The sequence below is a fragment of the Suricata suricatta genome, chromosome 14 (assembly GCF_006229205.1).
Source record: "Suricata suricatta isolate VVHF042 chromosome 14, meerkat_22Aug2017_6uvM2_HiC, whole genome shotgun sequence".
In the NCBI taxonomy this organism is placed as follows: domain Eukaryota; kingdom Metazoa; phylum Chordata; class Mammalia; order Carnivora; family Herpestidae; genus Suricata; species Suricata suricatta.
This window is the reverse complement of record NC_043713.1, coordinates 70,967,153-70,981,124: the sequence shown is the minus strand read 5'-3', so window position 1 is coordinate 70,981,124 and position 13,972 is coordinate 70,967,153. Positions and strand designations below refer to the sequence as shown.

Sequence of the window (13,972 nt, the reverse complement as noted above, 5' to 3'; positions counted from 1 at the left end):
CGTCAGGCTCTGTGCTGCCAGCTCAGAGCCTGGAGCCTGCTTCAGATTCTGTGTCTCCCTCTCTCTCTCTGCCACTCCCCCGCTCATGCTCTGTCTCTCTCAAAAATAAACATAAAAAAAAAAAAACCCCACCAGTGGTGCCGGGGTGGCTCAGTTGGTTAAGCATCCGGCTTCCAACTTCAGCTCAGGTCATGATCTCATGGTTCGTGGGTTTGAGCCCCGTGTCAGGCTCTGTGCTGACAGCTCAGAGCCTGGAGCTTGCTTTGGATTCTGTGTCTCCCTCTCTCTCTGACCCTCCCCTGCTCATGCTCTCTCTCATAAATAAATAAAAAACATAAAAAAATTTTTTTTAAATAAAAAATAAATAAACATAAAAAAAGAAAAGAAAATGGAGAAGAGAACAGGAAAAGATGGAAGGAAGGAATTCCTAACAGCTATAAGGCTCCAGTGTTCCTGGGCTTTGATTCCAGTGTTCCTAAGCCTTGTGATTTTCCTTGGATGCTGGTCCCAGCTCCCAGCCTCGGATGTAGTGGGGAGCTCGGGCAGCGCCTTCACCTTCAGACTCCCATCCTACTCCCCCAGCACCTGGTCGGGTGATTTGGGCCAGCCCCGCAGCTGTGTCACAAGAGGTGCATTCCTATCAGTCCTGTGCTCCTGCTCTTCTCAGAGCACAGGATGTCTGACATCTCCACCTGGGAAAATCCTTCCTTCCCCTGAAATCCCAGACTCAATGCTCCTGTCTCTGTGAAGCTTTCTCTGTCCCCTGACTCCTCTCAGATAACTACACCATCCAAGCCACCCAGCCACCCCAGGCCATGGCCTGCTCTGGCTCCTGGAACATCTGCCACATCCTTCCTTCCTGAGCCCCTCTGCCCTGTGAAGCACACGGCCAGAGGTCTTCTTGTCCTTGGGGTCCCCCGGGCCTGGCATGCAGGAGGCCCTTGATCACTAGGATGGTACAGTAGGCCCTTGGTGTCTGGTGATAGACTGGGATGGCCTTTGTTTGCTCACATTCAGAAAACACTCTCAGCGGGGCCCTGAGTTCCTGTGCACACCTGAGGGTTCAGGTTTGTGCATCTATGGAGGGCTGTGCCCCTGTTAATCACCGTGTCCTATCCTTCTGGCTGGTGCTGCCTGATGCTCTAAACAAACCAGCTCACCCATGTTGGGTTCAGGAGGGGAGCCCTCTGTTCTCTTCTCATGGAAACTCCATCACTTAGGAGGGGAAGCAGGGATCTGGCAAGTCATCTGAAGAGCAAGAGCTGAAACCCGAGACTCAGGCCGGTGATTCCTGAACCCTCAGCTCATCACCATCATGTAAGGCAGTAAAACCAGACCAATCTAGAACCCCGGCTCCGGGAAATCGGGCCCTAGATCCCTAGATGATTCTGACACCTTCTGCCTAGACAGGTGTGTAAGCAGCTTTGCTGGAGACTTGATTTCCATCCCTGGCCCCTTGGCAGGGCGTGTCTGGCTTCTGCCCTCCTGGCCAGCTGTGGGCTTCTTCTGGGCCCCCTCAGATAATCCCAGGGTGCTGCACCTTCTGCACCTCACAGGAAGGGCTTTTCACTCAACTTACAAGTCAAAGTGCATGTGGGGGGGTGGGAGTGGGAGGCACCTGTGGAGAAAGCCATGCTATTCCCACCTCCCCCACTCCAGCAACAGGACAGGGCAGGGCTACACGGCCGTCCCACATGGCATACTTGGAAGGTGCCAGATATTGTTGGGAAAAGCCCCCACTCAGGAAGGCTGTCCCCCCAGAGTCACGGATGCCCTCCCCTAGGAGTGCCCCACACAGAAAACTGTGAGGGTTGGGGGAGGGAGAAAGAGGCCTGGCTGGGGTCACAGGGCGTCATCAGCGCTCCTCCTCTGACTTCCTTCCTTCTTCGTAGTGGGGATCCCAGGTTTGTAAACAAGCCCCGCCGGGAATGGGGGTCCTCAGGGGCCGGGCCAGCCACTGCCTACTCTGAGTCACAATCGGGCCTTGTATCATGCTGGGGTTCCTTCCTGGCTAATGATTGCTCAGGGGCCAGTTTCCCATTCACTCATCTCTTCCACTGAAGCAGACACAGACGAAGGAGTAGAGTCAGAGCCCGCCTTCTCCACTAACAGTGACGACAACGATTAACAATAATAGCGGCAGCTGACACTGAAGGCCCCCGCATCCGGCTTCATGGCCCCCAACCACAGTTTACATGTGAGGAAACGAGTTTATACAAACATGGATACTTGCCCTCGGTCACAGGAGGCATACTGGGGCTGAGGGAGTGGACAGAGTCTCCCCTTGACCAAACCAGTGAGGCTCCGCTGAGTTGTTTTCCAACCAGACCTCATTCCTGGGAATTTCCCCAAGAGCCCAGTTTTAGCAAGAACACTGCCTTCGTATCCTTGATAGTTGATTACCCTCAACATCTGACCAGATTCCTCGTCCTCCCACCCCCACCCCCACCGACATCTGACCGTCCTGGCTTGCCCATTAGATTGGTTTAGCCAGAATCCCTCCTTACTCCTGATGTTTCCTCTTAGTAAGCTTCCAACAAATGCCCCCTCCCCCTCCTCTCAGCTATAAATTCCCCCTTTCCTTCTTTCCTTGATATAGTCAGAGTTGGGAGTCCATCTCTCTCCCCTGCTGCAAACCCCTTGCACGGGTCCCTATACCTGCACCTCGCTGAATATAGTTAACCTTGATGTTCTAACGAGGTTGTGAATAATTTTTTTTTCTTTTTAAATAGAGCTCATGTCCTCCACTCCTGTCCCATCTTGTCCAATAAAGGAATAGCAAGGGAGAACATTTGCTGAGGAGCACCTCTCGAAGCACCTGCGTGGGGAAATGCAGACTGGGGCGGGACGGCAGAAAGGGGCAGAGCACTGCCAGAGCGTGGAGAGATGCCCCAAGCCGGCCCCTGGAACAGGACAGGGTGCTCATCTGGCACCCTGGTGTATCTGGGACTGTCTGAGAGCACAGGTTATGTGCATAAAGGAATATTTTGTTTCTACCCAGCAGTAATGTGGTGAAGGGTTTCCAAAGAGGGCTCAATACAATAAGAGGACAAGTATCTGTTCTTTTCTCTCTTCCACTGAGACCCCCCAAGTCACTCAGCCATGCTCAGAGGCCCTGGTTCAAATCTCACTGCCTCCTGGACTACTGGAAGGAGTCCCCCATTGGAGGATGAGTCAAAGTTTGGTGGAATCTGAGCTTCCTTTAGTCTTGTGTGATGGGCTGAAAAAAGGGGTGGGACACCCAGCCTGTCTGCACCCTCAGTCTGCCATGGGGCTCCGCAAGATGGAAGTCAGGGCTGGGTGTGCAGGAGGGATCTCAGGCTGGGGGCAGGTGCAAGCACGGAGAGGGAGAAGGGAGGGGGAGCAAGAGGAACATATTAGTTGTGGAGCAGCATAGAGGAGCCCAAAATCTCAAAGGGCCCAAGCTGTGGCTAATGCCCAGTAAGTGCCAAAACATGTCAGTTTTCAAAGATGTCCAGCACCAGCATGCTCACAGAATAGCAAAATCTGGAAAACACCTAGTGTTGATTGAGAGCAGAATGGCCCAACAATGTGGTTGACTCAACCCATGGGATTCTCCATTAAGCCAAGAAGGTAAACACAATCTGTGTGGAAATACTGGGGCTGGATCTCAAGGACACTGGGCGGGGGATCAATGCACACGGGCTGCAGAATGGTGAGTGTCTACACTGGGCAGGTGAGGCATTCCCAGGCATCACCCCAACTTTGCAGTGGGTGTACACATTGGTCAAGGTGAGACACATGCTGAGCTCATGGGGATGACCCTGGTTGGGGGGAGGTGCCTGGCTTGTCAAAGATCCTTGGACAGGACCCCAAAAGTGGAACAACTGAAGAGCACTGGCTTGTATTTCTGCTTCTCCCACCCAGAAGCCTTTTGCTACCAAGATCCTACAACTGGCTCAATGGTGTGCCAGGCTGATGGGGAGCAAGGAGGAACCATCCCCTTCTAAGAATCTAAGTCACAGGTAGGATTCAGGTCCAGGACATCCACTGAGTGCCCCTGGACTAGGAGCTCGCCTTCACAGACCCTGCCCATTGAATGAGGATTTCAACTACCTCCATTTCTATCTCAGTCCGTACTTCCTCACTGATTTCTTTCCAGCTCTTCTCTTAACTAAGGCAAAAGGACTAGCGGACAAAGCACCCCCTGAGAACTGCAGCTACCCTTCAAGTAATAAGGACTGTCCTGACGTCGGTAAGACACCACATGACTGACCCTAAGACAATGCTGCACTTGACCTTCACTGCCCACCTGCACAGGCCCGCCGACTTTTGTCCCATACTTAGATGAACCTGGAAGCATTTTGGCATTTTGGAGACAGTCTTTGAGATGCTATAGTCCCCTGTCTTCCCAATGTTGGCCTTTCTGAAATAAATTCCTTTCCTATTTCACCACTACTCCTCTCTTTGCCTATGGATTTTATCAGTAGCGAGTGGCAAACCTGGTCGTTTGGGACCCCCTCTGCCCCAGTTACATCTTCTGAGAAAGGGGCCATGAATCCTGCTTTCCCTGTGCCGGGCAAGGCTACCCAACATGCACCCCACGCTTCAGCGGGCTCGCTGGAGTGCTGCCCCAGGCTGCTCTTAGCCCCCACCTTAGGTCCAGCCCCAGGTCCTGTCTGTGCAGCCAGTTGAGGCCTTGCGCCTACTCTCCCAGGAAGGCATGGGATTTGGCGCAGGGGATTTCATCAGCTTCCTTTCCCTGTGTCTTTGTGTGTAGGGGGAGCGACCGCTCACTGGCTGGGTGGTGACTGCTGGCAGGTAGGTGGAGGGGCGGGGCAGGTATAAGGCACTCAGAGGAGCATTTTTACTTTTAGACCTGGTCTCAAGGTACGGGGTGGGAGGCAGTCCCTGGAGGCCCTGATCCACTGAGTTCCTAAATAAGCTTCCAGGGTGAGGAAACAGGTAGTGTGAAAACCTGCCTGAGAACCTGGCGAACAGAGAGGGGATCCAGAGCCACCGTTCAGGGAGGACTTGCAGGTCTGAACGAATGCATGTGGGCCCTCCCCACAAGAATTTACTTAGGGCTGACTCACCCTCCCTCTCCTTCATTCCTGCTTAGTATTTCAGCACAAAAGGATTTTACTTCCTGCCCTCAGGGAAGGGAGATGGGGCTTCGTGGAGAGTCCCTTTCTCCCACAGATACCTGGAATGCCCAGCCGGCCCACTCCTGCTGGAGGTTCCCCCGGAGGGTCTGAGAGAAGTAGAGCAGTCAGTGCCCACCCCCAGGGCAGGGAGGAAACTGCTCAGCTGGGTCTGGTAAGATGCCCTGTAAGGAATGTGCATATCAGGATTTCCCCCCAAAGGAGCACAGAGCTGCACAGGTGAGGCTAGGAGAAACACAAGGCAGGCAGTGCAGCTCCTGTCTGCCAGGAAGCACAAGGGCTGGTGGTGGGCTTCCAGCGGCTGGGCAAGCTTCCCAAGGACCCACGGCCTGGACGGTTTTCACTGAGGACCTGAGACCCTTGCTTGTCCTATATGGACACTTACTCTTAGCCCATCAGGGGGCTGCCATGCCAACGCTGGTGGGGGGACCTGTGTCTGCCCTGTTTAGAAATGCAGTTGCACCCCCTGGAAACCGGATCTAGAAGCCACTGAGAGGATGTCAGGCGGTAGATTCCAAGATTCTTGTGCTTATTCCAATCTGAGATGGCCTCCAAACTGCTAATTGCAGCCCATAGCACTGCCTCACCGTTTTGCCTTTGGCCTTTGCTAATTAAGGCCATGGAAGAACAGAGGCCCCTGCTGCAAAAACAAGTCAAACTGAACTTCCTGTGGGGGCAAGATGGGGCATTAACAAGCACTCAAAGAGAGGGGGAGGAATTCCCCCAACCCTCAACCCCTGGAGCCAGGCCACCTCAGTGATCCAGAAGGTCAAATGGGGAAAGAAATCAGAGCATCTGGAAGAGGGTGTGTGTGGGTCCAGCAGCAGGTGTATGAGGCTGCGTCGGAGGTGGGGGATGGCAGAGGGACTCTGCAGGGGGCAGAGGAGGGCAGTGGCCTCACCTGGACCTGGCCCTTCCCCATGATCCTGTCTGTGCTCTCGCCGTCTTCCTTGGTAATCTTTGTTTTGTTGTAACACTTTTCATAGCAGAGAATCCTCAAGGTCTGGGAACCTTCCAACTCGATCTCAAACTCCTGTAGCCCCAAGAAAAGAAAGTCCCTCATTAACAGATAGGTCCAATGACTTCCTTGCTGCTCCGGAAGGACCCATGCCTCCAAAGACCCTCAGAAGCTACTTCTCTGTGAGCATCCCATTGGGGCTCAGTCTGGATGCTTTTGGAAGCTCTGAATGCCTCTCACATTGAATACAAACTCCATAAGCCGGTATGTCAAAGGGCAGTCCCCATACCACCTGCATCAGAAGCTCAGGGATGCTGGTTATAAATGCAGATATTCTACGGACTTTGAGTGATAATAATGTCAATGTATGTTCACTCACTAGAGAGGGAGGCTGTGCATGCTTGGGGACAGTGGGCATATGGGAAATCTCTGTCCTTTCTGTTCTGGACTTAAATTGTGGACCTAAAGCTGCTATAAAAATTAAATCTATCTGAAAGGGGGGGGGGGTCGACCCATGGAGGTGATATAGGAGAGGAAAGAACCGTTCCTTATAGGCTTTTGAGTTGTCAGCCATGGGATGTGTGTTTCGGACTTTCTCCTCCATCACCCCATGATGTCTTCAGTAAACTTGCATTTCACACCAGTGCTTTTACAGGCATGGGTTCATGGTGGGGAAATGGAAGAAGGTGGGGGAAAAGAAAGGAGAGATTTCGGAGCCTGCATGGGGGTGGGGAGGACGTGTGTTCCAGGAATGTGTAATAGTCTGGATGATCTATATGCACACCCAGGGTGGCCACCAGGTGATGCTGGTCTGGAACCCTCCATGCCCTGGCTCCTTGAGCCTCCACTCCTGGCTCATACCTGAACCCTTTGCACCGTGTCCAGAACCCCTTTCTCATTGCCCCTGTCAAGTTATGGCCCTCTTGCCGTGATGCTTCCCTGTCGCAGCAGCCATCACCCTTTCTGCACAGTTGCCCAGAGCTATAATAACGGGGCAATTCTATGGCCCCCCATGCCCCAGGCCTACCAAGGCAGCAAGTCTAACGATCATAGTCATGGACGCCAAGAAAGGAGAGCTGGGTGCTGGCCCCATGGCTCTGGCAGCCAAATGACCCGAGGTGGACCAGGCAGCCAGTTGGTCTTAGCTTCTGCTTCTGCAAGGGAGTAGGTGGTTTGCCTCCACCCATAGCCTCAAGCATGAGGCTTTCCAAGGTCTCAGCTACTCCAGAAACTGGGAAATGGCATTCTCACGGATCTGGGGACTTCATCAATATTGGCCACTGTATAATCATTCCTGTACTTCCAAATGCTCAAGGCGAGACAGTAAGCAAGTTATACCACAGCTCTCCAAGGTGAAGGAGAACAGAGCAGCAAGCTATACAAACCCAACATCCAGGACAGGCAAGCAGGGTCCCTACCCCAGTCCCCGCTGGCAGAGCCCCAGGCTTCCGGAAACCAAGAGGGCTATGTGGCTCATTCCAACTTCTGAGGAAAAACACTACGGAAACCTACCAAGTAAACTCTCAGCAATAACAAAGGCAGCACAAAAAAGCCCTTTTAAGTTTCTTTTCCAAAAGCTTCTCAAGCAAAATAGGTTGTTTCTTTGTGATGGGGAGTGGAGGGGGTTGGATTCTCAGGAACACAGAGATAAAATCTCTTGGACTGCCCCCCCATCCCTCCCAGGAGATTCCCGGAATGCTGGTGGAATGTGGGCAGGGCAGTGGCAGTGGCGGCGCCTGCCCGAGAGGAAAGACATTAGGGAGCCCTGGCCAGGGGTGGGGGGCGGCGAGGTTCAGACTCTCCTTATGGAAAAGATCCTGGGCTGCCAGCCAGGGCCACCATTATGAGACTTGACTGGAAGCAGTGCCTCACCTCATTCCAGTTGGGCTCAGCTGTGTCTCTGTAAACGCGAGTCTTGGCTTTATTCACAAAATAACCGAAGGAATCTACCTCCAGGGTGCAGTACAGATCTGTGGGAGGGCAACACAGGGAAGGTGACTATACTTTTCCACGTTACCCAAATTTTCTCTAAGCGCAGGGGCCAAAGACAGGCTGCCCCGAGATGGGCAGGCCACTGTGACAAGAAGAGTATTCTGAGCTGAGAGCAATCAAGACCCTCAAGAGAAATGGGTTCAAGAGAAATTTTGCCCTTCCTGTAAATCTGGTCTGAGTGACCCGCTGGTGAGGCGGGGCAAACATCTAGCTGCGAAGTTCCTGCTCTTCCTATCATCCTGTGAAGTGTATTCCTTTCCTCTGAAGCCTCAGAGGCCAGCCCACTTCTCCTAGGTTCAGGATGACACATATGCCTCATTTTGCCTGTCTTTGTAAATCCCATGTCTGTGTGGATTCCCAGTGTGTATGCTATTAAATTTAATTTTTTCCTGTTAGTTGTCTCATGTCAATTTGATTCTTAGTCCAGCTAGAAAGGACCTCTGAAGGGGACAGGAATTCTTGCTCCTTGACATTTTTAAAATCAAGAAAAAGAAAAAAAGAGGGTCTTAAGTTCCTTTTAAAAATAAAACAATCCTGAAACCAATAACCAGTATTATACTGCATGTTAACTAACTAGGATTTAAATACAAATTTGGAAAAAATAAAGCAAAACACCAGTGGCCAGTATGGGCCCCAGCACCTTCTGTGTGGGTTCCACCCATGGTACAGCTGAATCAGCACCTGTCAGAACATGCGCTCACCGGGTCATTTGACAAATCCTGGCTAAAGCCCCTACGTGAGCAGAACCCTACTGCTGGTGACCTGGGCGGAGATGAATGTGCCATCACCACCAGGGGGATGATGCACAGAGAAGGGTGGGGCCGGGGGAAGTGCCTACCACCTGTGCAGACCCTGCTAGGAGTTTACTAGGTCAACTGGGGCAAAGGGTGCTGCAGGCCAGGGCGGGGCACTGAAAACAGCTCAGTGCTGGGAGAATTGTGGGGTGCAGGGGGGCAGAGGTAGGGACCAGGGAGGTGGCCACTCTCAGGGCCTGGATGAAGGGTGGGGCAGGTGGCCAGAGGTAATGAGGAAAGTCCACCAGTGGGAATGTCATCTTACTGATATGGCCAGGGAACCAGGGGGTGGTTTCTGGCCTAGCCCCAGGGCTTGGGTGGCACCTCTCAATGGGGCAGGACATAAAATAAGAGGAGCAAGTTTGGGGGCCCAAGTGATAGGTTCAGTTTGGGGATATGGAGTGTAGAGCCTGGGACACTGAGGACTCAGACAGAATTATAAAGAGGGGGGCCAGGAGAAGAGTGGGGATGGAGAGGCAGTTCCAGACATCAACTGCGCTATTGATGGAAGGGTCCCGGGATGGGAAGGAGGGAGGATATGCAGTGAGGGAGCAAGGCCTTGATGCAGCCCTCGAAAACACCAGCATTTATGTGGGGGAGGGGACAGCTGCTCCCAGGGCAACCATTACGCCTATGTGACAACTTCAGGGAGGTATAATCTGCACACCGTACAATCCAGCTGCTGTAAGTTTGATGATTGTTAGTAAATCAGCATTGCCACTGTTTCAGAACACTGCCCTCCCCCCAAAAAGGCCCTCTGGGATCCACTGCAGGCAAACCTCCTCCCACCCCCAGTTCCAGAAACCCCTGCTAGGCTTTTGGTCTCCAAATTTTACCTTTTCTAGAAATTTCATACATGTGGAATGATACAATACGTAATCTTTTGCATCTGGTGTCTTTTGTTAGGAATCTTTTTAGGTTCCTCTCTATTGTCTATATCAGTACCCTGTTCCCTTTTATTGCAGAATGGTGCGCTGTCACATGGATGAATGGGTTTTGTTTATCAGGCACACACAAGTCTCTATACAGACATGTCCTTATCTTTCTGGAATAAATACTTAAAAGCAGGGCTGCTGGGTCACACAGTTCAGGGTGTGTTTAACTTTTTAAGAAAGTGTGAAACTGTCTTCGAGGGTGTCTTTCACATCCTCACCAGCAAAATGTCTCCGGGTTCCAATTTCTCCACATCCCCACCAACACTGGACACTGTGTGCCTTTCTGGTCATCACCATCCTGGTGGGTATGAAGTGGAACCTCCCTGTGGTTTTATTATTTTTTTAATGTTTATTTTTTAGAAGGCACATGTGGGGTAGGGGCAGAGAGAGGGAGACAGAGGATCCAAACAGGGCTCTGTGCTGACAGCAGAGACCCTCATGTGCGGCTGGAACTCACAAACTGTGAGATCATGACCTGAGCCAAAGCTGGACACTCAACCGACTGAGCCACTCAGGTGCCCCCTCACTGTGGTTTTAGTTTACATTTTCCTACAACCAACCGCGAGCATCTTCCCATATGCTTATTAGCTACTTGTATTTCTTTGGTGAAGTGTTTATTCAAATCTTTTGCTCATTTTAAAAAACTGGTTGTCTCCTTAGTGCTGAAGTCTAAGAGTTCTCTAATATTCTTTGAATACAAGTCCCGTATCATCCATATGGTTGTAATATATATGGTTTGTAAATACTATCTTCTACGTTGTGGCTTGTTGGGGATTTCTTGTTTAGTTTCGCAGCATCAGTGGGACAGATCAGCAGCACAGTGCCTGTCCTTTGTCCACCTACGAGGGACACTGAGGGCTTGCATAGAGGTGCCATGCTGAGAGATAACAGCATGTGCTGCCTGGACTGAAATGCAACCAGCCCTCACTGCTCTGACAGCTTGAGTTGCTGACAGGAGCTCCTGCCTGGAGGGGAAGGATGAAAAGGGTATACATTTAGCTGTCAGCAGCCAAATCCACTCTACTGGCTGGGGTCAAGGTGCTGCTGCCCATAGCCCTCCTGACCTGGAACACAGGCTGTATTTTCTGGCTATAGCAAACTCCAGTGCCTGCAATTGCAAGACCCACCTGCAGGGGGCACCTCACCAGCTCACCAGAGACCAAAGATGGGCAAGGGTCCACTATGGGTGTCAACTAGCACAGGACCTCACTGGGTTAAGGGTCAAAGGCTCCTGACGATATTCTGAGTCATGACCCTGGTACCTCATAGCCTCTGGCTCAGTGCTCTGCTACCTTCTTTCTCAAACTAACTACTTACTTGAACTCTGCTTAAAGCCGCTGGCAGAGTGGACGATGACATTCAGGAATCCATACAGTCCTGGAGATTCATCATCTGTGCAAGAGACCAAACAGGTAAGCATCCGTTCTCCTGAGAGAGGGAGGCAAATGACAGGCTGTGCTCCAAAATCAACCTTCGATGGGAGCACCACGTGATTGCCATTTGCTCAGCATGGGGCCAGGTGATGTCATGAGCCAGAAACAAACCATTGTAGCCTCTGTCTTGGGTTTTAGGACCTGAATTGGGTCCACAACACAAGCAGACCAGGGACTGAGGTGAAACGCAGTAAGGTTCCCAGGACAGGAGAGGGGAGGGGTGGGGTGTGGCATGTGACATGTATATTGTCATGTGAGGAGTGGCATGTGGCATGTGTGCATGTGCACGAGCACATACCTGTGAGTGGGAATGAGTGTACACGAGTGTGCACGTGAGTGAATGCAAAACGCTTGACCAGAGGTGTGGGCGAAAGTACTAGGATGGGAGGACAGGGGAGCGGGACCAGACCCAGAGCACAGAGGGCCTGAGATGGGTCGTGTGACCAGGCACAAAGTCATGGGGACAGACCACCCCTGACCTATCCCATCCACTCCCAGGAGGGGCCAACAAGCCCTACACAGCACACATATCCCCTCGGGATGAAAACCCACAGTTTCACAGACCGTGCTGGCAGGAGAAAGGGACAGCAGCCCTTGTGAGGACAGCCCACCTTCTTTGTTGATGGTCAGTGGAATGCTGTGGACGGTCTGAAGTTTGACACACGAGTTGGTCAGCATCTGCAGCTCCACGGATGTGAGGGAGAAGCTTTTGAAACCTGAGAGAGTGGAACCCAGGTACATCAGCCAGCCAGTCTGCAAGGCTCCTCAGATTCCGGGGACACCCAGAGGGCCTTCTCCCCGCACTGGGCTTTCACCACACCCTGGTGAGGAGCTGTGGTGGCCGGCAGGGGGCGATCTGCTCCCAAGAGAGGAGCTAGTAAGTGGCCAAGCAAGGATGGCATTGGCCCAGGCTGGGCTCGGAGGCATGTTGGGGGGCGGGGGGTATGTGGAATCAGCATAACACAAACACAGGAGCTGGCCAGGCAACTGTGAGAGGGTGCCCCGCAGAATCTGTCCATGGGGTATCCCCACATGGACAGCCAGCACAGCCCTGCCCTCTGCTAATGAGGCCCCCACCCCTACCAGGCGAGGAAAGGGGGCTTATTTCTGTCTGTTATGGTGCTGAGCAGGGAACAGATTCTGCCATGCTGCAAATGGTTGGGGCTCCCTGGTTACAAAAGGAAACGTGGGACACGGGCATGGGCAGGGCAGCAGGCACCGGCCATCAGAGCCTTTCAGGAGTGCCTCGTCCTCCAGGACACAGGGGTGCTGCGGCAGGGGAAATGGCTCAGCACAGGCACGGATGATAAGTTTGGAGCGATGGGAGCTCAGGACAGGGCAGAGGCATGTGGGGCTCCCAGCCCACCTGGGACAAGGTGTTCAGCCTGGCTCTCTCTGCAGGCACTCTGGGAACAGTGGGCACACAGAGCGTACATGGGAACCTCTTAGCAAAGATGGCTCAGGAATCCCAAATTATACATCTGGGGGCCAGAGGAAGGAAACAGGACCCGTGGTAGAGTCTGCCTTCCCACCCCTGAAGACTGCCAGGCAGAACCAGGCGGCAGCTCTGAGCTCAGGAGAAGGAAAGAACAGCTTAGAGAGGGAAGCGCCTAGGGAACGAACTGTCCCAGAGAGGAGTGAGCACCGTATCCTAAGAGTGGTCAAGTGCTGGCCCCTCAGATAGAGGCCAGACTGGTCCAGCCAAGGGTTCCTTTGGCAATAGCACCTGCTGGGGGGTGGAGACAGCCTGGGGAGGGGGCAGGCAAGAGTGCAGGAGGAGCCACAGGGAGCAGGCAGGCATCAGGGTAGGGAGGTTCAGGAGGCAGGCGGGGCGTTCTGGGGAAAGCATGGAGGGGGTGGAAAGGGAGGGTTTGCAGGAGAGGTCAGAAAGTGGGAGGGAGTGATGCTCGGGGGATGCAGGGAAAGCCTGGGAAAGGGGACACAGAGAGTAGGGCCCTAGCAGGAGCTCCTGACCAATTTATTTTCTGAATCAGATCTCCACATAGCCTCTCACTTGGATAAGAGTGCCACTGCCCAGCTTCTCAGGAAGAAAGAAAAGGCTTGAAGCCACAGGAGAAGATGAGCATCCAGCCCTTAGGTTCCAAGTCTCTCCATGCAGATGCCACTTACACTTCTTCTGCTGCTCCCGGATGTTCTCTCTCCACTCAGCACGCTCATAGTCAGACGAGATGAGGAACGTGTAACTCTGAGGGGGTGAGAAGAATACACGCTGGTTACCTCCAGTGCCGCCCAGGCACCCACATAGAGTCCTGCAATGCACCCCTCCAAGGCACACGTACCTGGGGGCCAGAGGCTGGCTGGAGCCTGGTGGCTGAGTATGCTCACGGCTTGGCTCGTGCTTCTGGCACTCTCCACCCTTCCTGCCAGCTGGGCTTCAGGCCACAGCTCCTGTGCCCTGGGCAGCTCTGCCTCTGGCACCAGCCCCCTGCCTGGACTACCCCGGCCAGGGCATCACATGTGGTAGCTTAGGGCCACAGAGGTTAGCAGGTGGGATCTGCAGAGGCCGACGGTACTTTGACTGACCACCTGCGTCCAACACACAAGCCCTGAACTGTGACCCGGAGACAAGGCTCTTGCAGAGCCCACTAGCTGCCTCTCCTAGCTGCGTGCTGCCAGCTATGTATGATGCTCACAGCCCCAGAGGGAGAGGCCTGGGCTCCCGACGGCACCAGGAGCCAGACTCCTGGAACCTCTCAGGCTCGCGAGGTCCCTG

The 13,972-nt window shown here is 53.2% G+C and overlaps 1 protein-coding gene across 1 annotated transcript in view; it reads right to left on the bottom strand.

Moving 5' to 3' along the window:
* BCR (BCR activator of RhoGEF and GTPase) overlaps positions 1-13,972 on the bottom strand; it is a gene marked incomplete at its 5' end in the record, with an annotated part of 122,526 nt that overhangs the window by 15,042 nt on the left and 93,512 nt on the right. The window contains 5 exons of the mRNA XM_029921611.1: positions 6,028-6,159; positions 7,957-8,054; positions 11,123-11,197; positions 11,850-11,954; positions 13,369-13,444. Coding sequence (XP_029777471.1) covers positions 6,028-6,159; positions 7,957-8,054; positions 11,123-11,197; positions 11,850-11,954; positions 13,369-13,444 — 486 coding nt within the window. The remainder of the gene's footprint in view (positions 1-6,027; positions 6,160-7,956; positions 8,055-11,122; positions 11,198-11,849; positions 11,955-13,368; positions 13,445-13,972) is intronic.